General features: G+C 42.1%; 2 protein-coding genes across 2 annotated transcripts; one reads left to right on the forward strand and one right to left on the reverse strand.

Annotated features, from left to right (window-relative positions):
* Positions 1 to 847: 847 nt before the first annotated feature.
* On the reverse strand, positions 848 to 7,753 carry dis3 (DIS3 exosome endoribonuclease and 3'-5' exoribonuclease). Its single transcript, XM_069144510.1, has 21 exons — positions 7,306 to 7,753; positions 6,734 to 6,891; positions 6,380 to 6,576; positions 6,192 to 6,265; positions 5,840 to 6,007; positions 5,530 to 5,697; positions 5,221 to 5,334; positions 4,928 to 5,065; positions 4,624 to 4,770; positions 4,418 to 4,534; positions 4,215 to 4,316; positions 3,753 to 3,817; positions 3,451 to 3,535; positions 3,168 to 3,295; positions 2,954 to 3,040; positions 2,706 to 2,862; positions 2,259 to 2,473; positions 1,916 to 2,084; positions 1,652 to 1,810; positions 1,413 to 1,535; positions 848 to 1,201 (listed from the first exon to the last, which is right to left on the reverse strand). The coding sequence occupies exons 1-21, from the start codon at positions 7,522 to 7,524 to the stop codon at positions 1,133 to 1,135; spliced, it is 2,859 nt and encodes a 952-aa protein (XP_069000611.1). The 5' UTR covers positions 7,525 to 7,753; the 3' UTR covers positions 848 to 1,132.
* A 266-nt stretch (positions 7,754 to 8,019) lies between these two features.
* Positions 8,020 to 24,289, forward strand: pibf1 (progesterone immunomodulatory binding factor 1). The gene is made up of 18 exons (XM_069144511.1): positions 8,020 to 8,644; positions 8,808 to 8,908; positions 9,373 to 9,571; positions 9,683 to 9,802; positions 10,811 to 10,944; positions 11,193 to 11,301; positions 11,449 to 11,568; positions 11,673 to 11,734; positions 11,876 to 12,001; positions 12,496 to 12,594; positions 16,409 to 16,574; positions 17,593 to 17,743; positions 18,032 to 18,122; positions 18,806 to 18,908; positions 20,989 to 21,119; positions 22,420 to 22,504; positions 23,623 to 23,802; positions 24,093 to 24,289. Exons 1-18 carry the CDS (start codon positions 8,366 to 8,368, stop codon positions 24,144 to 24,146), a joined length of 2,310 nt encoding a protein of 769 aa, XP_069000612.1. The 5' UTR covers positions 8,020 to 8,365; the 3' UTR covers positions 24,147 to 24,289.
* The last annotated feature ends 1,531 nt before the right edge of the window (positions 24,290 to 25,820 follow it).

The following is a 25,820-nucleotide window of genomic DNA, read 5'->3' on the forward strand; positions in this document are numbered from 1 at the left end:
TGTTGAATGAGGTTTGAAGAGAACTGAGGGGGTTCACAAGTGGTTATTAGTTCTTTTAAGGTTACCTGACTTGAACTCTACCAGAGTTAATTTTATCGCAATTTATTAAAGGGAAGTGTTAACCCATAGACCCTCTGAGTCCTGCTGTAACACACTGAACTATGTCGTTCTCAGTCAGCAGTACTTTTAGATCCAGTATGATTAAGAGAGGAAAAATATGAATTCTGTATCAAACTTGCACATTAACCTTCTTGAATGCTGTATTGATGCTAATGTCAATATTTCAATGTATTTGTTGCTGACATGATAGATCCTGACTTTCCGATGACATCAGATCTGTACTGTATTTATAAAACAGTTTGTCGTGTTTTTAAATAACAAGAGCAGCTTTTTTTCTTTGTGAATGATTAAGAATTGGTCAAATTCAGGTTACTTGTGGATCTTATTTGTATTGTTAGAATATTTATTCTAGAATAAGACACGCTGAATAATGCCACTAGTTAATTAAAAGCTGATTGAGCCATTTCTTTACCATTTTTCTATACTTAAGCGTGAGCTGGATTGTTGTCACATTAAATTAACTTGAATTATTTGTTTGGCTTGAGAATACATTGTTTATCTTTAAATTAGATATTTCTTAATTGTTTTTTGCAGAGCTGAATATTTTTGGGAAAGGAGTATTTTGACCAGAAATAAGACAGAACATTGAGCCCCTAACATTTATATAACATTACCTTCTTGTAAGTGCATCACTTTGACATATCCTAATCCTGTGGTTTTTGATATTTTGTTGAAAAAAATAATTCAGTGGGAAATTTTCCAGAAAAGAAAAACACACAAAATCATGTAGGTAAAAAAAACAAAACATTTTAATGCCCGAGTTGCCTACCACACAGTTATTTGACAAGTTACACTGTATTTATCTTTGTCTTGTCTTGCTTTTATACAAGCAGAGTGGTGCATGCGAGGTCAGAGCAGTGTGTTTGCTGTGGTAGATTTGTTAAATGGGCATCATTGCATGAAATTTACCAGTCAACTGTCAAAAGTCCAGACTGGCTCTTTGGATTGTTAGTTTATTCGATTTTGAAGGGTCACCTTGTGGTTTAGGTGAATTACGGTGCTACTTCCTGTGTCAGCGGTCCAGCTTTGGTTTCTTGGCCTGTGGTTCAGTGTTTGGTGCTGGCACACTCACACCAGTGATCTAAAAAGAAAAAAAAACCCATTTAATTCTAGTAAATTCTGGTAATTTGGAATTAAATGAAGGAATGCTCTTATCAGAACTTGATGAAAACAATGTGTTACTCTTCCTCAATCAAATCTAAATACTGGCCACTGTTTGGCTAAAGTAACAAATGGAAGAACAAAAATCTCTTTGTCTGAAATTAAAGTTGTTAATTTCAGTGTGTCCTTACCACAGGGTCAATCAGAGACATGCGGATCTTCTGGTGCTGAATGTTGGAGTCATCTAGGCTGATGGTGACCTTCACCTTGTCAAATATGTGGAATGTGTGCTGCTCCACATTCAGAGTTGGACCCTGCACATATACAGGAGAGATATTTCAACCAATGTTGAGTTACTTGTATAAAACAATGACATATTAAAACACAAACTGATGATATCTTGTTGTTGATAAATAATAAAAGTTTATACCTCTTCATTAAAAACCATGCTTGGGGCAACTTTGTCTTTGTGGTCAAAGAAGACTGTTCCCTCGAGGCCGAACTTTGGGATGAGTACGATGATGGCGTTCTTCCTCACAAACAGAACGAACCCTTCTTCGTTCAGAATGCCTCGAGTCTTGAAGAACAGCTGGAAAGAGACGACTTGTGTTAAACAAAAAGCACGGCGTGTGGTGAAGATGGTTCAGGACAGTTGGTTGTTTATATATTTATATTCAAGTTACTATGCGTTTACCTGTGTGTGGAAGGCCACGGACGCCCTTTGTGCGTACTGAGACATTTTGTGTCTGTAGTTGAGATTGTTGCAGAGGGCCGACTGCTTATGTTTGTCCATCAAATCGGCGTATGTGCTGTCTGCTCCGATGGCCACTGCCAGCAGGCGGTGCACGATGATATCTGCGTACCTGTGCAGGAGAGCAGAGAGACCGTGGAGGCGGTACGGGTTTAGACAAGAGAGGGGAAGGAATATGGATGACATTAAGGAAGTTAAAAAGAACTACGGTGTATGCACCGTTCTTTGCTACAGAAGCCTGACCCCACATATTTAGTCAAGCTGTCTAGAGTTTCTGTTTTCTTACCTCCTAATAGGTGACGTGAAGTGCGTATAAATGGGCGAAGCGAGACCGTAGTGGTGGAAATCGCTGTCCATGCCGGAACAAAAGTAGACGGCTTGCATCATGCAGCGGGTGGCCAAGATGCGCAGCAGCGTGTTGAAGTACGGGAAGCCGTCTACTTTGGCTCCATCAAGGGAGTCGGCCAGCGCCTTCGCCGAATCAGTGTGGATGTCCACATCCTGATGAAAGATGGAGAGGAAAAATGTTGCTACCTAAAGATATTTTTATAACAGAAAACCTAAGGATGGAGGCCAGTGTTTGTACTCGATAAGTGTAGTGCAATGATTCACAAACACGGATACCTTCGCTGTTGCTTTAGGGGTGCAGATGAACTAAATAAACCATAACTAGCCTATAATTTAAACATAAACCGAAGCATTTTTTCCTGCATGGTTATTTGTCTCTTCTCACCTTGGACTTTCCAGCCTTGAGCAGGATATCATAGTTGGATGGAGGAGGTGCCGGATGTTTCCTCAGCACAGCACATTCTGGAAATTCATCGTAAATCTTCTGGGCGACTGAGATATTGGCGAGCAACATGAACTCCTCCACCATGGAGTTAGTCTCCCTGATAACCAAGAGATGGGTGAATTTACATACATCTAAAACACAGCATGACTTACACAGATGCACTTCATTTTCTTTTTCAAGTGACCTACATGAGCTCTTTAGTCTGGAGGTCAATGGGGTCGTGGGTTTCACTGTCTATGTGGAAACGGACTTCTATGGACGACAGCGTCAATGCCCTGAAAGATATTAAATGCAACACAAAACACAATTCACGTCAATTACAGCCAGTTTAAATATAGAGTTATAAGTCTCTGTTCTTGACTCTTTCCTCATGTCTCTGAACGGATTTTTCCAAGTGCATACCCTTTCTCTATCCTCTTCCTCTTGAGGATTTTGGCGAGTTTGTTGAGACCCCGCAGGCCTTTGGTGATGTCATCATCCATGTTGGTGTCATCAATCCTCATCTGGGCCTCCGCATAGGTCAGAGATGCCTGGACCATATCAAATTGAAAATCGAAGAAACATAACTAAATGGAAACTATGCTTGAAAATATCTTGAGCAGGTGGATGTATCATTTGCAAGGAATTTAATACAGGCACTTCTACAAAAAAAATAAAGATAGTGCAAATTTTGTTGGAACTTTACCTTGGAGTTAATGACACTCTTTGTGAAGCGTGTTTTCAGGATTTCAGCCTTGTGGTTCATTTCCCAGATACACGAGAAAGCCAGCCTAATAAGAGAGTAAAAGCGACCAGAATCAGAGACAAACATTTGAAATACAATCAGTTCCTATCAACTGGAATGGACAAAAACAGCCCTCTCGCTGTAGTGGTTATAGATTGTTTAGGTTTAGGTTGTTTAAGTACAATAAAAGCACACCGGATTATCTACTCCATGGAAGTGAAAATGTTGATAATTGTGTAAAAGTGTGTCTTTTCAGTCCTCACCTCTCCACGTTGGAGCGCAGAGAACAAAGATTTGAGCTGAGCAGCTCAGGAACCATGTCGATCCTCTGTTGGACACAATAACAAATACAACAGTCAAGTCAAAATTACTACTATATCTATAAATTGATAACCCAAATTTCAATAAAAATCCAGTTTCCTTTTTTAAAAATGAGTTTAAATTCAATAATAGACCTCATAAACATTCATTGCTGTCACCATATGTCTTGTGCACCTCCAGGGGGCATTTATTCATAGATAAAGAGATAACTGTCTAAAATAGAGTCAAATAGCTAAAAAATTAATTCATGTACATGCTAAACAGATTCTCACATACTTTTTTTTCAATCATAATGCTAATAACACAGACTCTCATCACATCTTCAGATTAAGAATTTAATATTGGCACTAAACTTCAAATTGTGATAACACAAGGATTCAAATGAGTGAGTCTGATTTTCTTACTTTGCCACACAGGTACACAGTGGTGCCACGATTGGCGGCCTCTTTGTCCAGAGCGTTGCCAGGTCTGATGAAGTGACTGACATCGGCGATGTGGACGCCCACCTACAGCAATGAAATAGCATGCAGAGAGACTCACATGTAATATAGTCACAAATAACTTACCGCTGTTGATACTTAATAGCGTACGTGTACAATATGTGTACCTCAAGGTTTCCGTTTTCCAGCTCTCTGCAGTGCAGCGTGTCATCTATATCTGTACATCCCGGAGGATCCACACTGCACACTGTCAAATGCCTCAGGTCCTCTCTCCCCACCATGTCCTGTGCACACATACACGTTCATTTCTACACAGAACCATTAAGAAATGAACAACAAAACTGTAATAGTGTATCTAGAGGGAAAACGTTACCTCTGGTGTGATGGCCCACGGCGTCTTGGGAAGAAAGCTGAGCACCACCTGAGAGAAGGCCTGATGTGGAACGTCGTGCTCCAGCAGCAGCACCGCCTGCTCTGTGTCCTTGTCCCCTGCACCTCCCAGGCTGCGCACAAAGTGACCCTAACAAACAACATGGCAACAAATGATTTCCCTCCATGGACAGACTAGTGAAGTGTGTCTTCATTTAAATGTAGAGAATATGGACAAATTTATTTCTTGTTGACAAAGCAAGTTTTCCAAGTTCCAAATATTTGACTGTGAAGAGGTTCCAACTCACATTAGGGTATCTGGAGTCTTTGGGCCAGCCATCGATGGCCACCATGATTCTCTGGCCCGCCAGAGTGGACGACTGACGTGTTTCGATGCGAATGCGCGGGATACGGCGGTCCGCTGGGGTGAAAAGATGCCGGGTGGACTGAATGAAAAAGGAAACAAGAGGGACGATAAGAGATAAGGAAGTGCTAAACAGTATAAGGTATACAGATGTATTCATTTACGTAAAACATGCAAATCAATTTTCGGGACAGCTTCATATTTGTAAACCGAGGATAAGGAGCAGTCCAGGCTCACCTCTTTGATTTGGGAGACATTCAACATGCCGCAGAATGGCCTCCAGTTTCTTTTGATGATTCCCACAACCTTTCCTGTGGGCTTTCTGGCTGCTTCAGCTGCTGATATCATCAACTGCACAGACGCACAGGAACAAAGCGGTCACTCAGACACTAGGCTCTCTTTCAGCAAAACACAGTTCCCAAATACTGTTCATTCTCCTGAATTTTACTCCAACTATAAGAAGGGAAATACCCTCCATCTCCTCCAACTGTAAGCAGAGACATAGGCTGGCAAATCATTCTCCCTTTCAGCTCAGCCCAAATTTACCACATTCTTCTCCTCTTCTTCTTCTTCAACATTGTCGTCCTTTGCTGCGCCTTCATCCTGCAGCACGACTGAGGAGGGCGACACCCACTGATTCCGTGGTAACAGCTGCAGTGCAACCACATCCTGGTGCACTGCTCTGTTGAGATTCTGAAGACCCTGGACGAGAACCTGGCGGCAAGCCGAGAGGACAGTAGAACTTTTAACACATGCGTGTACTTCACTATTTCTGTAAGTTGATTATGTTGTTAAAACAATGTATTCTATACCCTTACATCACTATACATTCACAGACATATACACACACACACACCTCTGTGCTGTCTTCCCCCTCTCCCTGGACAAAGACCGTGGCCTCCAGATAGTTGTCCCTGCTCGCCCTATAGGTGCCCTGGAGGAAGGCGCCACTCTTAATTCCCGCTTGGATCCTGGACAGAGGGATGTGCTCTGGAAACAACACTTTACTGCTAGTGATCTCGGCCTGTGGGAGGCGAGATAAAAAAAAAAACAACAACAAGGGAACACAAGTGAATGATGTCCTGTGGAGTTTGGGAACACAAAAAAGAAGGAGGTGCAAACAGGAAATAGATATTTTTACGTACACTGTCACTTTAAAACTGGAAATAGCATTTATTTCCGTGTGACAAAATTGTGCCAGTGTTTACCTTGTCATCATTGGACAAAGCCAGATGATCCACAAGCTCAGGATTCGCTGTGAGACTCTTGATGTACTCCTCAACTGGAATGCAAGTCAAGTGAATAAATAGTTGTGACAAAGAAATTTGAAACGGTGTTTGTATCCAGCAGAACTTAGTGGGGAGGCACACTCTCACTGAAAATGACTTTTAATTACATTTGTACACCAGCAGGCCGCTCTCCGCTGCTTTCTGTTTGTTCCCTTGATCGTTGGTGAGGAGGACCACCTTGAGCCCATCTGCGTCCGACTCGGATGTCTTCAGGTGCTTGCTGTACCATTTTGCTGCCACACGGATTGCACGGTCGTTCCGGTCATTGGCGGTCTCCCCCGGTTCACGTTCAATGAAAGTCTCTCTGGTCGAACAGAAATGATACGAATAAATATACAAGGGTATCAAAAACGAAAGCATATAGTCTTTCATGCCTTTCAAAACAAAAGTATCACGAGGGAGCAAGTGGGCATGTGTAATTAGGATGTTTTGACGCAATATAAAAAAAAACGTGTTTGTACCTGTGGTGTTCGTTGGTAAAGGTGTAAAAGTGTTTCTCTTTCTCATGTATGATGTCCTTCAGGCGTTTGTAGACTGGTGCGCTGCGGTGCCGTACTTCCTGCAGTACAGTCTGGAGGATGATCACGTTACAAATCCCAGGATCTTCCAACACGTCAATCTGCAGGGACAAATTGTAATATTTGATCTTTTCTTTGGCTCCGTGGGACCCCACTGTAAATCTCATGTCAGGAACATGGGTGTTATTTTTGATTCACTTCAAGGTTTATCTGAGCTTTCTCAGAGGCAGCTCTGAAATGTAGTCATAGGCTGTATATAAAAGGGATTAAGTATGCAGTAGCATCAAATGGAAATACTTAAGGTCCAAATACTTCAAAATTATACTATAAAAATGTAGTTACATTTCACCAGTGGCCTCTTGTATATCATTATAATGCATAAAAGTATAACGCTGCGTGAGCTCAACATGAGGCACAAACTGAGACTACACATTTGTACGGATTACATATCTAGAAATCATCACGCCGGACCTCTAGATTATTCAAACCCCCCTCTTGTTTGCGAATGAAATTACCTGATGCAGCACCACATTGGTGTCGGGGATCAGATAATGTGGATAAGAGCAGAGATCGCTTTCAATACGAGCGTCTTTCTGCAGCACCGTAGCCTCCTGCTTGCAATCCGTGCAACATTCACATCCACACCAAATATCGTCTCTCAGATAATGCTCGCGCACTATTTTCATCACCCCACCCGATCGGGTCTTCTTAACAAAGGTTTTAGATTTCAGCATGATGCCGATAAAAGCCTCAAAAAGTTAAATCCAGATTTTCTTCTTTTTTTTTTTTATCCGACCACCTGATGGCAAACAAGCAGCTGCCCATGTGTACACGAACTCACTGGCCAGTCAAAGCTTTCCAGGAGTTTAGAGATAATCCGTGAAGTCGTATTTGTTTCAACCACGTGTTTTTCCTGCGTAATAATTTCTATTTAGAAACTATGTTGGAAAATAAAACACAATCTATACCTATTTTCCGTGGGCTCTCGTGTAAACGAGATATTAACGTACGTGGTTAGTTTTGGTTGGCCATGTAAATGTTAGATAAAAACAAAGCGGAGGAAGGCAGAGGAGGGCCTGATATGCCAGGAAGTTAAATATTTAGCGCGACCCTATGTTGGGAGGTGGTACTGCATGGCTGGGCATTATATTGAATGGGCGTTGATTGTACTGCACGTTTATCACCAAGGGGGGGCGCTGTTAGTACACAACAACACGCCAGTCGAACGGTCGGCGGCTAGCAGGCGGCTCGACGCGGGACTCTTGAAAACACAAGCGGTCCACCGGTGTGGTCTTGTCAGCCTAACAACGTTATGATTAGGTTTTATATCCAGTGTACAGAAACAGAAGTACGTAGGTGTTGAGTTTTGAACGATGCAGTTAAGGTGGTAGCCAGTCGGCTTTGTTTTCGTTTCTTCGTGCTGCTAACTGACGTTGAAGTATCTCATATCGCGATGATTAACTTTCTAATCTCAAAAATCTCCTAATTTAGCTCACTCGCCTTGATACTTAACATTAAAAAAAAAAAAAAAAAAAAAAAAAGAGGACACGAAGTCGGGACCGAAAACAATACACAATGCCTCCGAAGAAGCAGCAGCAGCAGCAGCAGCTGAAGCCGACGGCGGCCAACGTCTCCAGCTCCCTGGACCTGGAGTCCGAGGACATCAGTCTGGAGACCACCGTGCCGACCACCGAGGACGTCTCCTCGTCCGACGAGCAGCGGGGCGGCTCGCAGAAGGTGACCCGCCAGCTGATCGAGAGGAAGGAGCTGCTGCACAACGTCCAGCTGCTGAAAATCGAGCTGTCTCAGAAGAATCTCATCATAGATAACATGAAGGCCGACCATATGTCTAAGGTAAGGTAGTCTGAGGTTACCCCCCCTCCTACCCTCCTTACCCCCCAGGTTGTCGCCCTCATAGTAACTCCTAGGAGAGCTTTTGGATACAGGGAAGTACAGTAATAGTCGTGTGATTGTTTCCATGCATGTGTGTACTGATCTGACACGACTTGTCTTCCAGATTGAGGAACTGGAGGAAAGGCTGAATGACACCCTACATCAGAAACAAGTTTTGTCCCTGAGACTGGACAGCCAGCTGAATCTCGCTCAGGAGGAGAACAGGTGAGAAAGATCGAGCCTCGGGGTGGACTGTGTCTGTAACGCAAGAAAATGTAGATGCCTTTTGTCGTAATGTTGCAAAGTCTTAATTCAATCTGATCTGGTTTTTGTATTTGTTTTGGCCTTTTATTATGACCGGTTAGAGGCACACCTGTGTAACAATCATGTTGTTTAATCAGCATCTGGATGAGCTACACCTGTCAGGTGGATGGATTATCCACACTGATGCGGATTTTAACAAATTCGTAAGCGAGATTTAAGAAAACTATATCTTTTGTGTTCATAAAAGAAGTGTTAGATCTTTAACTTCAACTCATGAAAACTGGAAGTGAAAAAAGTGTGCATTTTATTTTGTTCAATATATATATACATTTTCCAAAAATGAATGCTCCCTTCTTCAACTCTTTAAAATGACTTTAAAAGATCATTTATCTGTGAACTGTGTTGACAAAAACCGCCATCACCAGAAAGCAGCAGGTTCTGCGTAAGCAGGAGATGGAAGCCATCCTGCTGAGGCAGCAGCAGCTGGAGGAGACGAACCGACAGCTGTGTGAGAAGGGTGGAGAGCTGCGGAGGTCTCTGAGGGATCTGGACATCTCCCAGGACAGGTACCAGGAACTCTGCGGCCTCCCCGACGACAAAATCTCCATACAGGAATACGTAGCTGTAAGTATGGTGGAGCGCTGTCCGATACAGAGAGAGACACCAGATATTCTGCACACTGAAGCTGTGAGGGAACGTGGTGATTATTTACGTGTTGTGTGTGTGTGTGTCTAGATGCGTTTCTTTGAAGTGGTGACTCCTCTGCGGGCTCAGCTGTCGGATCTCAGAGTGAAGAAAGCTGATTTGACCGAAGAGATGGACATACACAGAACCCAGATGAAGACTTTGATAACGGTACAACACACACACACACACACACACAAATTTCTATTCCACCTTTCCTAGTTAACGTGTTTGGACATTATTGACTACACCTTTATCATTATATCTGACTCGTGCGTTATTTTTCGCTATATGTTTTATCATTATTTGTTGTCTTTTTCTCTTTCATTTCTGTTCATGTCATAAAGTGTGTACAGTTCAAATAAACAGAACTGTTCAACTTGTTTGTGTAGCTTATCAACAAGGCACTTCACTTTGTAACCGTTTCACGTGAGCACACACACAATATAATGTGTCAGCATACCACTCGGTTACTAAACACTCACGAACAAACACACTTTTAAACAAACGCTGACACATCCAGTCTTTTATTCACATATTTAGAAAGCATGACAAATACACAGGGACAAGGGGCTCAATTACTCTTCAGTCACATCTAAACTGTGAAATACACACGTGGTTTAAGACGTTTAAGATGGTTGTCTTCATGTTAGAAGTGTCAATTACAGTGTCCTTGGGATGGTCACTTTCAAACCCTTTGTGTGCTTAGAAAACAGCCGTTCAGTCAACATTGTCAGCAGTCGCCCTGGAGGCATAAATGAGACAGTGGCATAAGATATCAATGTAACATGCTGACAGCAGTGTTATAAATTTGGCAATAAATACAAAATTAAATAATGACATGGTACCAGGCACGGACTGCTGGTGGTGTTATGTCTTGTAAAGGAGACACTTTGAGACTAAATGAGCATCGTTTGAATGCCGCACAGCATCTAAACGTTGTTGCTGAGCGGGTGCTTATCCAGCTGGGAAATTGCCCTTTAAATCAAGATGGACGCGGGAACAGGACGTGATTCTGCTGTTTGAGAATCTGCAGGAGCTGTACGACACCGTTAAGACAGCACGGAGCAAGATGCTTATGGACATTTTCTTGCTGAATGCCTCCCCCGTTAAAAAAAAAAAAAATGTAAGCATCTAATGACATACTGTGTTGTCTCTTCTGTGTACGTGTATCCGCAGAGCTACGAGGAGGAGCGGCGGTTACGCACAGAGCTGGAGTTGAGGGGCCAGAGACTGACTTTAGAACTGGCCGATACCAAACAGCAGATCCAAGAAGGAGACTATCGCCGAGAAAACTACCCAAAGATAAAACGGTGCGTGTTTGTGTGGCAAAATGAGACAGGCGACCCCTCTGTGGACTGTGCTTCGAAGGTCGTTTAATTACTTTAGTATCATTTGAATACAATATTTCACAATGATAGTGGGGGTTTTTTGTGGTTTTTTTTTTTTTTTATCATGAAAGCAAACTTCAGAGCACCCAAGGTTGTTTGGTTTGTATAATTATAAATATGTATGTTGCAATTCAAAATATATGTTAACATTGTATTATGTTGGTTTATAGCGAGCGTGACAACTTTGAAGCAGAGCTGAAAGAGATAAACAGGAGATTTGAGACCTTACATGTGTCTCACACCGCACTGGCCAGAGAAAGGGACACACTCAGCAAAGAGGTGCATCACACACACACACACACACACACACACACACACACACACACACACACACATGCACTTATTTTGTCGTTATAATACTCATTAAAGCTTCTTTGGGTGTACTGTGCTCCGTTCTATTTTTTTTTAAATTTTATTTCCCTCCAGGTGGCGACATTGCAGCAGTCAGTGACTCTCCTACAGAAGGACAAGGAGTACCTCCACCGGCAGAACATGGAGCTCAATGTCCGCTGTGCACACCAAGAGGACCGCCTGGAGAGGCTGCAGGTCCATACAGCTCATCAGCTAGAAGGCTCATGTAATACACAAGGCATTCAGTAATAGGAGAAAAATCATTGAATGTGCTCTCACTTCTTGTTCTTGTTGTTCAGGTTCAAGTAGAAGACACTAAGAAAGCCAGGGAGGACGCTTACGAGAAATATGTAGCATCCAGGTTAGTTTTACACCAGCAGCCGATATCCTGGTGTTTTTAACATTGACCGAAGCTGTGCAAAAATTATCTCTGATCTGATCTGCATGAAGGAATGTTGTTCCCTCTGTTCATATTTGTTTATTCACCTTCTCTCCACTACAGAGACTACTACAAGTCAGAGTATGAGACCAAGTTGAGAGAGGAGTTGGAGAACATCAGGCTGAAAACCAGCCAGGAGATAGACAACCTGCAGAGAACCTCCAGGGAGATTTATGAGAGGGAGAACAGGTATCACTCTTTTTTTTTTTTTTTTTTTTTTTTTTTTTATTATCTATATGTATATATAAATAACTTTCAAGAAAAGATATGAAAAGGAAGTCGCATCTTTTCAGAGAGCATAAGACTAATCAGTAAAATTGTAATTTCATGACATCCATTCTTATACTGTACATCCTAAGAATCAGTGTTGTTTGTACTCTATTTTGTTGCAGCACTGCTGTTGTGTCACACTGTCTGAGAATTCAGAAGATATTTTTTGTTTTTGCATTCTAATGCGTAACACTACCACTTCATTCATATTTACAATTTGGAGCATTGAATTGGGCGCTCACCAGAATTAGTGAAGAGAATGTCTAAACTGTCTTTTTGTTTTCATCCACTCACCTAGTAACACAGCATTAGTCAGCAACTGAATTAATTCACACATATGCAATAAGAGGAGGAAGAGCTTCTTTCTTTCTTTCTTTTTTTTACTCTGTTTGTGTGTTTTTGTATTCGACCAGAAACTTGCGCGAGGCCAGAGACAACACGGTGCTGGAGAAGGACCGAGCAGTGGCTGCTGAGAGAGACACTCAGTCCAGATACGACCAACTGCTGGAACAGTGAGTTTTACCATCCGTCACACACACAATACCAATTTAATACAGGTGGACAGTTAACATCATACTTTGTCAATATACACTGACTGACAGGTAGCCATTTTGTTCTTCTGCTATTCATCTGTGACTGCAACTCGTACAGTACATTCAGAGGTGTCAGTCAAAGGGTTAGTTCATCCAGCTGACAACAAAACCGGTCTCACTTTTGTTTATATTTATGTTGTTTATACTCTGTATGCTGCTCTTTTTTGTGTTGGTATGGAGGAAGCACAAAGACACAGATACCTGGAACACCAAGGCAAACAAATGTGCGCATGTGCGTTCCTGAATACCTGTTGGGTGTAACTCAGAATGTACGAGTGAATGAGCCTTTTAATAGGGCGGTAAATGGGAGCCTGTAAACAACATCAAAGCAGCCGGTGTGGAAAAAGTGTTTAGATGTTTTACTTAAGTGAAATGAGCAATGTCAAGACTGTAGAAAGTGAATGGAAATACCAAAAGTAAAAGCAGATTGACCATGTATCTCATATCGTGCTGAAGTACAGTACTTCCATGTGCTTTGGTAGTGTTCGCCTGCTGATAGCTAATTAACGTGCGAGGATGACTGTTTCAGCACCGGTGTGCGACTGGTTGTAGCGTTTTTGTAAACTTGCCCATGTTCGACACCTCCGGTGGCATCATGGGAGTTTACGATCCCAACTGTTCCACTTAAATGTAGATTACTTCCTGGGTGTCATGGAAAGTTAACAAACTTCACCTGAGGGCAACTGGCGCCAATTGTACCAATTTATTTGTCAACGATAACCGCATCATATTTCAACTTCATTTCTCCTCTTGGCTGACTAATCAGCCAATGTGCAGCCAATGTGCAGATAGATAGATAGATAGATAGATAGATAGATAGATAGATAGATAGATAGATAGATAGTTAGATAGTTAGTTAGTTAGTTAGTTAATCCCACAAGGTGCATTTTTTTTCCCACTACAGCAGCATTATAGATACAGGTAAAGAAATCAAATAACAGTAAAAAATATTAAATATGAAAATGCACAATATATACAATGAAATAGAATAATATCAAATCAAACTAACTAAACAACAGTGCAAGGATTTAAGCAAGCAAACAACAGCCATGGGTATTATTGTTGGGTGATGGATTTGACCAGAGGTGAGTTACTGTATAGTCTGATAGCGGTGGGCAGGAATGATCTCCTGTATCTGTCCTTGTGACAGCGGAGCTGGAGGGGTCTTTTGGAAAAAGTGCTCCGCTGTCCCTGCAGCAGGTGCAGAATCATCGCCGTTCTAGTTTTGTGTAACATTTATAAGACACACTTTTACTCGGTTTGAATTCCTCTGCGTTTCCCTGAAAGCTGTGAGCTTGTTTTTGCGCTGACGCTGGATGTGTGACCCAGTGGCAATCTGTCATCAGCAAACGTTGCAGGCTGTGGTTTACTGTCTCTTACTAAAGATCACATGAGCGCTACGCTGCAACTGTGGGATCAGGAGGTCGCACAGGAGTCAGCGTAGTACCAATACGTATCACCGTCCTGGTCATCGGCCTCTCGGGAGTGAAATACTTTGAGCGCAGGTTGAATGCGGAGCGAGAAACGATACTGTGCAGTGCTGATGACCATTTATATATCCATATATATGTGTGCATTTCTCTGTTGACTAAGCGTTTTGGCACTTTGACCGTATTAGTAGCACCTCGAGCTGCTTTATGATCAGAATTTATACAATATAGGGACTTTAAGCCTGTGTTTTATTTCTCATTGGAGGAGGAATTTCAGTCTGCATCCTGTTTTTGCTCTATATTTCCTCTACCTACACACAGCACATATGTGGCATTGTGAAAAAAATTTGTGAATATTTGCAATTTTATGTAGAGAAATATGTTTCCAAAACATGTCTTTTTCTATTTTACTGTAACTTTTATTGTGTCGACAACAGACATACAGAGACACACACACACACACACACACATACACACACACATACACACACACACACACACACCAGCACCACCAGCAGCAGCAGCAACAGCAGCAGCAGTAGTAGTGTCGCTGTCCTGGGTTACTACTACATGCCAGGCATTTCTCTAGATCCAAACCACCAGCTGTTGGTCTTTCCATACACACACACACACACTCTTACAAACACACACACACACACACGCACACATGAACACAATTTACTCTCCCTTGCACTCTCTCTGCTGCGATCACATTCCCTCTCTGCGTCGCATCGCAAGCCAGCAACGACAGATGCTAGCTCCAAGCCTTTAACCCCTAACCCCACGCATGCCCCTATTTTTGGGGCAAAGAATGAGGGGGACAAGCTTGAAAGGGCGTCAGATGATTGACGCGTGGAGAGCCAGCTTGAATCCCCATTTCAGAATACTGGCTAACAGGCCATTTACGATGATCAAATTGTCCAAAACAAAACCAAAGTGTTAAGAACGGTTTTCCTGCGTAGAAATTGGCCTGGGGAGTCCCAAAATCAGACTCTCTTACCTGCTGTAGCTATAAATATTACCATTAAATTTGGCATTTGAAAAGACAGCGAAAGAACATGGCTGACTACACCCCTCTAGGAAAGTGAGCGTTCCTTTAGGAAGATCTTGTCTCTTTGCTTCAGGATTGCAGCCGCCATTGATAAAAGAAGGCATAAAATGTCGACCATGTGTACATGTCTGTCACTGTGAGCGCATAGCTTAGGCCTGCGCACTATGGATGATGAAATCTTATCAGGTCAGCTGTAATCGAGAGTTATTAATATTATCCAGCCAACCTCCATGGTGTGAAAGAGTCTGTGCACGCTTGAAAGCTGCCTGCGGAGGAGCTCTGAGCTTGTAAACCGTTGCTTGTCCCGGAGCTACAGCAAATGACTGTGTTTATTTTCCATTGATCAGTTGCTTGTTTTCAGTTAGTCAATTAATTGTTTAGTCTATAAAATATATGAAAATAACAAATCATGTGTCATTCATAATTCCCCAGAGCACAAAGTGATATCTTTGAATTTTGTTAAACTAATAGTCCAAAACCCTGCGGTGGTCAATTTAAGGTGATACGAAACAGAGCAAAGAAAAAAAAAATTCATCTTTGGGGGGGGTGAAATAAACAAATGAATAAATCAAGAAAACGTGTTTCTACCTGATAGATGAACTGAAACATTAAACTATTATCATACACCTTCGTCCGTCTTGTTGTCTGTAGGCAGCTTTTTCGATTTGTGTTGGTTTGACTAACAGGTTTTTTCTTTTTCTCAAATCACGGCGCTTCTGTCTTTACACTGTCTAACCAGTACATTAGTAGAGGCTTCGGCAGAACAGCCTTGCAGTTGCTATCAACTACTGTAGAAGCACTGAAAATCAAACGATCAAACACTGCTCCGAGCGCCCTTGAGAAATATAGTTCTGTAAATAAATGATTTAAGACTTGGCATTCCTTCTTAGTGACTTATCTCAGTTGCCAAACTGTTAGGGCGCCACTCAACATCTTTAACATAAAACCTCATAAATCGCTCATAGCACAGGGCACACCAAATAATTACTTCCTTGCCAGTTTCCAAAAAAACATGTCATCAAGCTAATTATCACTAATTGAATCTACTGCATAAGAAGGAAATTTGGAACATTTGCTCAAAACCACCCGGCATGCCCGAGCTCAAACAGGGGTCTACAGCCCAATTTTTACTCTTTGTGTTTTATCTAGACATGTTCACATAATCTGCACCAAAACACGTGATCTCACTCTTTTAACACACCTACTCGCGTATTCACATTCATCTGTGTGTCTCCATCCGTCCGTCCTGTAGGTTTCGTCAGCTGCAGCTGGGGACTGACGGCCGGGTAGCAGAACTGTCCAACCAGGCCAAGCTGCACTCCTTCGAAGCCGAGCGCGCTCACCTGGTGAAGGATGAGACGGCGAATGCCCTGGCCCAGTGTCAGGTGGAGTGTGAGAAACAGCAGAAGAAACTGGAGGTACTCTTGACAAAAAGGAGCGAGTGTTTCATAGTCCAGTTTTATTTTCTCCTTGCCTCTTCCTTGAGTTAACGTCCCTCCTCAGTTTGAAGTTTAGACTGCTTGACGATTCAACATGTAGAAGGTTTAACACATGCTAGGTAATGCACCCAATTTAGGTATACATTTCATTAACGGAGTGAGAAATCCCCAATATCAACACTTTGATCAGTTAGTAATGATAAGTTTGACTGGGGAAAAAAATGGAAAATCAGTTTTGCATCGAATGTAGTTTTTCCAAACATGTTGTAGAATGTTGTTGTTATGAATTTTGTGAAAAGCACACGGTACACAGTGCTGAAGGTTCCTCTCCTGTAAAGGTGCAGTCGATGGTCCTTTACTCTCGTTATGCTGCATTTTACCAAATACAAGATTCACTTGGTTTGTAAAGGCCATTTGTATCAATGATTACAGTCACTTATTCCTCCCAGCATGTTTTAATAAGGGTTAGGAGGCTTGTGGTACGTTCATTACAGAGAATAACCCACCCTGTTGGAACGTCCCTCTTCATTTGTGCTCTGATTTTAGTTTGTTGCTTACATCAGATTATGCTCCTTAAATGATTAACAGTGTGAAAGCTCGGAAAGACAGAAGTAAAGTGGCTTACTGGTTGCAAACATCGCATAAATGAATTCCACCAGATATGCATGACTTATGTTTAAATGAGTCCACCCACAGTTCCTAGAAATTATTACAGCTATCAGTCTTCATATGTCGCTCCAGTGACTCCATTCTTATCTCTCTCCACTGTATCACACCCATTTATATGAAGAAGTAAAATGAGTATGACTTGTCCTTGATGTCTGGACGCACCGAGCTCTCACCTCCACACATGATGAAGAAAGGAAGAAGACCCGTGCTCGCTTCAAAAACACAGCGAAGGGCTATTTCTAGCAGGTCAACAAAGAAAACAGTGCCTAACGTTCATTCATGTCCATTCTACCCCCTCTCCCCTCCCTCCTCTCCTCCGGTCCCTCAGCTCCTCACTCAGGAGTTTTACAGGCTACAAGCATCATCAGAGAAGCGGGTGACGGAGCTGCACGCTCAGAATGCCGAGCAGGCGTCTCGACTGGAGACGTACGAAAAGCTGGAGCAAGAGTTGGACGAGGTCACCATGCAGGCTGCTGAGAGTAAGAGCATGAAGCTGTGAAGTCAGATAGAGAAAAGCATAAACAAGCAGCCGTTGATAACTTTCAAATGCGTTGAACTGGAGCCCGGCACCAGAGATTGTGTGTAATAACGATGACGGATAACATCCCGGATTTAGATGAAGACAAACCAAGAAAGACGTTGAGTAAAGCAACAGAATTTTACTTCAGTTTTTGTCTGGTAGATTTGGAAACGCCAGCCACCCGTTTATCATAATAGTAGTGGAGATGTACTGTATATGAAGTATCTGTGTTTCTGTCCGTTGCCAGTTGAGGATGAAGAGGAGGCGGAGAGAGTTCTGTTCTCATACGGCTACGGAGCCAACGTTCCCACAACAGCCAAAAGAAGACTAAAACAGAGGTAGAGTAACAGTACATGACACACTTCACATTTCTGGGATAGGGCACATTGTAAGTGATGATGCCACTAACTAAAAATGTTCTATCCTAACTGCTTACAATATCTTAACCGCAGTAATGTTGGTGTTGTGTGTATTTTAATAGCAGTTCTCACCAAATGCATCCTGCCAGTATTCTTCTTCTACTCCTTTATTGGTGGAGTTCTACCCATTATGCTGTAAGATTATTATCGCATTCAGCTGTATTTGCATTACCGCCCTATGCGGTTGGAGAAAGTCGTGTCCACTAGCATGGCATGTATTGTGAATCGCGGTTTCCTAAACACTGCAGGCTTCCTTTACGGAGTACCTTGAACAGCAGTGTCCATCACATGTCACCCGCATTGTTTTGCATACTTCCTGTAGCAGCCAATATGTTCAGTCTAGATTTTCTTTCGTAAAAATCCTCATCAAACAATTATGTGACGGTAGTTTTTCTTTAAAAACAATAAGTTGCGACGACTGGTCATCATCCCACGTCTTTGATTTGAAACGTGAATGTGCAGCCGACAACCCAAATTGATCCCGCCGTCACGGCTACAGGAACTTTCGGCAAAATAATATGGTAACACACACTAGTGTGGTCATGTTGGCGTCGTCATGTTTTGCATTTTCCACAAGTGTGTTTTTTGTGGCTGCTGTGCAGCGTTCACCTCGCCCGCAGGGTGCTGCAGCTCGAGAGGCAGAACACGTCACTGAGGAGGGAGCTGGAGACACACAAGTCACAGGCAGGACAGATATCTGAAGAGGTACACACACACACACACACACACACACACAAAACATCCAGGTGTGTGTCTTCCTCGGGACATTTATTAATGGGTTCTAAGTTCATTTAATGTCCATAAAAAATGAAATGAATAGACAGCAAGTCAGCACCTGCAAACACATCTGTTTTCCCACCATCACAAATCTCCCACAGCAACTCGTATTGTAGTTACTCCCCAGCTTCTATTAAAATTATAATGATTTATCTTTGCTGGCTTTTACGTCCCTTTCATGACATAACAGAGTCGTTATTACAGAGCCAAGCTTGGTGGCTCCTCTCTCATCACCCACCGTTTACCTTCTCACGGCATCGGGACACTCGACTAATCGCCCTCTGACAGACGCAGCAATGACATTAAAGCACATGTGGTGCGACTTGGAGAAAGAAAAAAGAACTTGAGCAGCTCCCCCGCATACAGTTAATTACCACATATTCTGCAAAACTGTTAGGCACTACAAGTTGCAGCATGACGTTGACCGCGAACACCTTCAGCAGCTGGAAGAAGAGTGAATCCTGCAGCGGACGGCATGTCTGGTCTCAACCTTGTTGAGTCAATCTGGGATTACGAGATAGAAACACCCGAGACATCTTTAATCCAATGTACCTGTCAAATACTTTGAGAAACTGTGCACGTGTACCGAGAAAACCAGTGCTGATTTAAAGGGCGGTGACAAATCTCGATTTGATTTGGATTTGTTCCGTTTACTGCACACTAGTTAATAGATTAAAACTATTAATGGCATTGTATTTTAATGCATCCTCATGTGTTTAAAATGTAAACACAGTCATTGAATGTCATCAAACCTACTTCAGGACTTATTTGTAAACATCTCCACCGTTTTTTGTTTTAAACCCAGTCCCCCCCCCCCCCCCCCCCCAGTTTAACAGTTGTCCTCGGCAATCTCTAAGACCGCGTGAGGTCGTATGAGGAAAATGACAAATTGTTTAACAGCAGACTTCGTATTAGAAGAGCAAGAAGTTTGTCGCCATACCTGTCACACTTGTTGACACGCTGTGAAGTAGTGCCAAAAAGCGTGACGGCTACGCTCGTCACTCCCCAAACACTTCACGGCACCAATCACTGAGCTTTTGTTGTGTTTGGCACACCATGTGCATGCATGTGCAACGCAGAGATTTCACATTTTTGGCTGCGTGTATTTAGTTCGTGTTCGACCGGGTGTGGAGTCAACATGTCTCCCATTCGTGCGCCGGTGTCTCGAATCGCCCAGTACGGTTCGAAGTGATGAGAGTGACGGCTCCGGCAGCCAGTGGGCTCGCTATTCCCTCGCTCCTTATTTTAATCTGAACGAGAGGAGAGGGCGTGCGAGGCGGAGGAGAGAGGGAGGGCGGATTGGAGACTAAATAAACCAGCCATTCAACTGTCAGCCGTGATTGACTGGCACTCGTCATGATTCGTCGAGTATGAAAGAAAAGGGTGAAAAATGGTGTTTCCTTTTCACTATAAAGTGCAAGGGTGTTAACCACTTACCCACCCACACAAATGCTCTGACTAACTAACTATTGTCCGCACCCTCCCACCGAAGTCTACTCGGTACTGGCTTGGCTGTAAAGGTGGTTTAATGTGTAACACCCTAACTTTATTTATTGTTTCACAGATTTTAAGCATGATACCACTTCAGAAATATTGTGCACGCTTTTAATAGAGAGAATACAACTAAGATATGGCTTCATAAAAACTCACATTTATGGGCCCTCAAGCCACCCCTGATGACATCAGAGATAAGGATACACTGGCCGTGGCTGGTGCTTTAGGAGTCATTTACAAATATTGACAGATTTGCACTATTTCATAATATTAACCACATATCAAATGAATTTAAAATAGTATTTCTTAACTGCTAACATGCACCTAACGGTGAAAGACGTTGAGCACTCGGTGCATCGTACAGTAACTCCGTGAAGACGCGTGAAAGACGGGTCTCCGTTGTAGTACTTAGCAGGAAGCAATCCATGAACCCAAGTAGAGCTCAACATTGTGCATGTGAGGAAACTCTTCTGTAATTGCTTAAGTATACACATACTGTGTGTTTTTTCCTCAGTTATTGGCTGCCAACCAGTTGTTGGAGCAGACACAGCAGCCGTACAGCTACCTGATCGAGACGGTGAGACAAAAGGACGTCCAGCTCAGCATGCTGAAGGAGCGAGTCACCTCGCTTGAGGACGATGTCAGGTACCCTCACGGAAACACACAAAAACAAAAGAGAAAATTTGGCACGTGAATGAGCTACACTAAAAGATAATCGGCACTCGTGAAGTTTTTATTTGAAGATAATGAAGTCTTTTGTTTTGCGTGCCAAAGCTTCTTGGTCCATTTCATTTGTGACATTTTATATCTTGTAATCTCCTCGTCGCGTTTATGATGCTCTTGTCATCTTCTGTCCCTCTCCCGCCGAGACCGTTCTGTCTGTCTTTTGTGCAAAACTGCCCAACAAGTGAGCGTTTTCACGTCAGCAAATCTTCAGCTACCTGACCTAAATCCCTGTTGTCACCGTCTGTATTTTAGCCTGACAAATATGCAAACTGACAGACTGCAGGTTTTCTCTTGCTGCTCACTACCATTGAGGGCTCACCCGGGGCAAGCAGCAGGAGGAGGGAAGAAAAAAAAAAAAAAAAAAACTCCTTTTTAAAGGCCGTCAAGCTTCCCAGAGCTCCCCGTCTCACGGATATGTTGAAGTTGTCCCGTGGCGGTGCAGATCTACCTGTTTAACAACACAGACACAGCTCACAGCAGATTCTCACCTTTGTATACTAAAGTCTCTCTGTTTTTATCTTTACGCATGTTTGCAGGTTTAGTCGTATTATTAACAGCTTTTTGTTTAAATTCGCAGTGCAAATTGGCTACCATCAGTATATCGGGCTGTAAGGAGTGTAAATAGTTGTATTCAGTGATCATCGGTGAAGCTATGTTATTTTAAGATTTGCAAGATGATTTGCTTTAAAGCGCCTTCATTACAAGCTCCTGCTTGTACGTTTCGCAGCCCCGGGAAAGAATATTTGGACAGCAGTGTAGAAAGATATATAGTAAACCTCAGAGCTGTAAAAGGCTTCTGATTATGTTGTATATTTTAGAGAGTTGGGACTTCTGTGTTTTTTAAATTGTTGCTTGGCTGTTGATGATGATGGTGGTGATGATGATGATGATGATGATGATGATGATGATGATGATGAGTGATTTACACTTTCAGAAACCAAACCACTGCCTTTTTGAGTTATTGGCTTCTGGTCCAGAATTTTGTTTTGCATTTTTACACTTAGACAAACGAAATAACATTAAAATTACAACGTATATACCTTCACATCTGATCCTGTGTTCACATCTGCTTATTCTTTGTAAATTGTAACTTGAAGAACCACATAAGCCATTGATCAGTGATTCAGAAAACTAACGATGCCAGCGTACTGAATTAATAACGTGTAGTAATGTTTTTGTACGAACTCTGAGCGATGCCTGTATTTGGTTGTAACACCAGTTCTCTGAGGAAAGAGCGGAACGGTCTGCAACAGGTGAAAAACAACATGGCTGCCGATCTGGAGCGACTTCTCAACCATCGAGAGGTACGCACGAGGCTGATGTTCATTGTTTTATCTTAGCCGTTTGTTATGTTTGTGTAGTGATTGTTTTCCTTATCGATTATTCTGCTAAATCTTTTCACAATGAATCCCTTATTCTTCCCATCAATTTAATGTGAAGAAAAAAAAAACTAAACTAAACTAAAATGTTTGAATTATCATGTACGACAAGAAACTAATGCTGACATTTGAGAACCTGAAACAGTTCAGTATTTGGTCATTTTGCGTGGAAAAAATGGACAAATATTTGAAAATAGTTGCTAAATCATTTTCTGTTGATCAGCTAATTGATAAACTCGACTAACCGACTCTTCAATTTTCACACCAGACAAATTATTGCACTGCGTTGCGATGTTTCCTTCAGGATTGCGTGTGTGCTTGTCCGTGTGCGCGCGCTCGTGTGTGTGTGTGTGTGTGTGTGTGTGTGTGTGTGTGTGTGTGTGTGTGTGTGCGCGCGCGCGCGCGCGCTCATGTGTGTGTCCCTAAGCCAGTCGTTTGCTGTATTAAGTATGTGCCCTGTCATAGACAGCTGTTCCTCTGCTTGGCTGTTTGGGATGCCACCAGGGTGCGTGTGTGTACTTGTGTATGCATGTGCGTGTGTGCGTGTGTGCGTGTGTGTGTGTGTGTGTGTGTGTGTGTGTGACATGCTGAGGCTCATGTCCTCAGAGGTGATAAATAGAACCATGAAATGGCCCAGAGTCCTCCCCTCTGCCCTGCTGCTGCCGCCACCCCTGCAGAGCCTTCAGCTTGTTGAACGTATCGCAAGTCGTTTGGACAGTTGGACTTAAAGAGTTCAGCTGTGTTGGCCTGTGGTTCAGGACAAATATGTCACCAGAAAGCGGCAATATAAATACCGATGTTTTGTTTCAGTAAATGCCACAAAAAAAAAGATGAGCGAAAAGCTACATTTATGATATTTATGATGTTTAGTTCATTGCCGTTTAAATTTAAATGAGATGACGTACGGGAATTCTCATTTAATGTACTTTATTTACCTGGTTATTTAGTTGAAATTGGTGGCCTTTTGGACACTACCGGCAATTTCTCATACATTGCTATTTATTGTTATCGTCTCTATTTTTATGAACCGTGTGATTCTCCAGGAGCTAGCCGTGATGAAGCAGGTCCTGATCAGCATGCGGTCCAGACCGGGAGATGCTCTAAACCTGTTGGAAACGGATAGAACTGCGATCGGGACCTCTGGCTCAGGAAAGCAGCCGTTCAAACGGACCAACAGGACCGCAGAAGAAGAATCGCCAAACAAACCCAAACCCACTGTGTTTGTAAGTGTCTGACTTGGCAACACCCTTACATGAGTCACACCTCGTTAACCTGCTCGGGCAGAATTTCAGACAAAAGAGCACTCGAGCATATGATACATTTCTTTTTTGTCATTTAGTTTCATTTGAGCTTTTCAGTGCTTTCAGCTGAGCAAAGACATGCTGTAGTATATCTCTTTGAATCATGAGAAAGTCAAAGAAAGTGAGGATATGTTAAGACTCCAAAAAAAAAAAAAAAGCTCCTGCTGTCATGCACCTCATACTTTCCCCCCTCTTGTCTCTTTTGTTTGCAGACCAAGAAAGAAGCGCCTGATTGGTATCAAAAACTGAAGCAGAAACCCAAATGAAAGTTTGTGTTACTTCTTGTGCTCACTCAGCCACTCAGGACTTTACCTTGTTTTTTTATCAAGGCTTTTGTATTTTAACCTTGTAATTTTTTTTTTTATTTTCTGACCTCAACAGCCTTTCAAATACAAAAGCACAAACAGTTTCTCGCGTCTGAGTGTTTTGTTTTTCTCGTCCTCGGTTAAATATTGTTCGGAGGATAAATTCCCTGCGTGCTGGTCCAAAATCGGAGGTATTACCTTCCACAGGGTACACATTCCTCGCTAACTGACTGCCCAAAAATTCTTTCTTCTTGGCAGTGGTCTGTTTTATTAGGTCTGTCTATCATTATTTTCTCATCTTTTCCAGGTTTGCACATACTGGTTGCTACAGACAAACAACACTGCAGGAACTGTAGCCTTTGACTCGGTCGAGCTGAGGCTCCTTTGGCTTTAAATAGAGACATCGTAGGCATACCTTTATCATTTCAGACCATGGTCTTATTGGTGTCATATTAAACTCGGCCAGAGGACCACTGCGAAGCTCATTTGTGCCTTTTCAGCAGTTTTTTTCTTTTTCATAATGAGCTCACATTTTAAAGCTTTGAATATGTCTTTCATATCTGTGTTGCTATGGTGACAGCTATTTCCCTGAGTAAGCTGATGTTTGGCGTATAAATAATGTGGGGTGTGAGGTGACGGGACTTTTCAACAGTTTTAAGTACCATCCACTTTAGAGTACAATGTAATGGACGTCTTGTTGACTTCCTTTAAAAATCGTTATCTCATGTTAAAAGGGCCTTCCACCAAGTTCAGTTAACTTGTCGCTGCATAATAACGTCTTCTGAGGCTTTTGGGGGAGAAAATAAATCATGTTTCAGCTTGAGACTTAAAACTCTCAACAGAAGGTCTGCAATATGAACTGGAGGTGTGGGGTTTGAAGAAATGGAAGTCAATTCAAAGACTTACTTGCATTTTGAGAAATGTAGAATCTGGTTCCATGTTGGGAACTATAAAGTTAGGGCATCCCAACTTTTTGTTGCTGTAATTTTGGCCATTTTTATTTTAGTATGTCTCTACTGAAACAGTGAACTTTATGAAAGTGACAGACTAAAATTAATTACCCAATGAGTCAGTCAGAAACTAAATTAAATGTTCAGATTTTGAAGATTTTCTTTAAAATATTGTATCTATGTTCACACAGTCACTGTACTTTAATAGAGTAGATTTAGATTAGATTTAGACTTTATTAATCCCACAGTGGGGAAATTTAGTCATCACACCCGCATATAAAAAAAAAAGGTTCACACAATATGAGAAAAATTTACAAATACATATAAGAAATAAGATTTTTTTTTTAAATACGGGTGAGATACTTTTACTATTTATTACACTACATTTATCAGACTAATATTAAATATAATCTATTTACAAAATAGGATGTAATATAATAGATTAAACAACATAGCAACAACCCCACTTTTACCAACTGTAACTATAAAATAATATACATGAATTGTAACCATATAATAGACTATAGGCCAAAAAAAAAAAAAAAAAAAAAAAAAAAAATCATTTTCCTGGGAAGGCTGGTACGAGAGTTTGACCTTCACTACCTTTATGCGGTCTGGCCGGTTCTGTGCACTTTACGACAGTTGTTAGTGTATTTAGATGGAGCGTAGGGCGGTGGCCAGTGAA

Source organism: Embiotoca jacksoni, unplaced genomic scaffold, assembly GCF_022577435.1.
Source record: "Embiotoca jacksoni isolate LCO1_2020_lvr unplaced genomic scaffold, fEmbJac1.0.p SCAF_12, whole genome shotgun sequence".
Classification (NCBI taxonomy): Eukaryota; Metazoa; Chordata; class Actinopteri; family Embiotocidae; genus Embiotoca; species Embiotoca jacksoni.

Excerpts from the sequence above, each read along its gene's own strand:
- dis3 (XM_069144510.1), bottom strand. The coding sequence starts at position 7,524 with ATGCTGAAATCTAAAACCTTTGTTAAGAAGACCCGATCGGGTGGGGTG. Across the intron at positions 6,266-6,379 it reads CGGCCTGCTGGTGTACAAAT|TTGAGGAGTACATCAAGAGT; the intron begins GTAATTAAAAGT and ends CTTGCATTCCAG. Across the intron at positions 1,811-1,915 it reads CCGTGGCCTTCCACACACAG|CTGTTCTTCAAGACTCGAGG; the intron begins GTAAACGCATAG and ends GTCTCTTTCCAG.
- pibf1 (XM_069144511.1), top strand. The coding sequence starts at position 8,366 with ATGCCTCCGAAGAAGCAGCAGCAGCAGCAGCAGCTGAAGCCGACGGCG. Across the intron at positions 12,595-16,408 it reads TACGACCAACTGCTGGAACA|GTTTCGTCAGCTGCAGCTGG; the intron begins GTGAGTTTTACC and ends TCCGTCCTGTAG. Across the intron at positions 18,909-20,988 it reads CAGGACAGATATCTGAAGAG|TTATTGGCTGCCAACCAGTT; the intron begins GTACACACACAC and ends TTTTTTCCTCAG.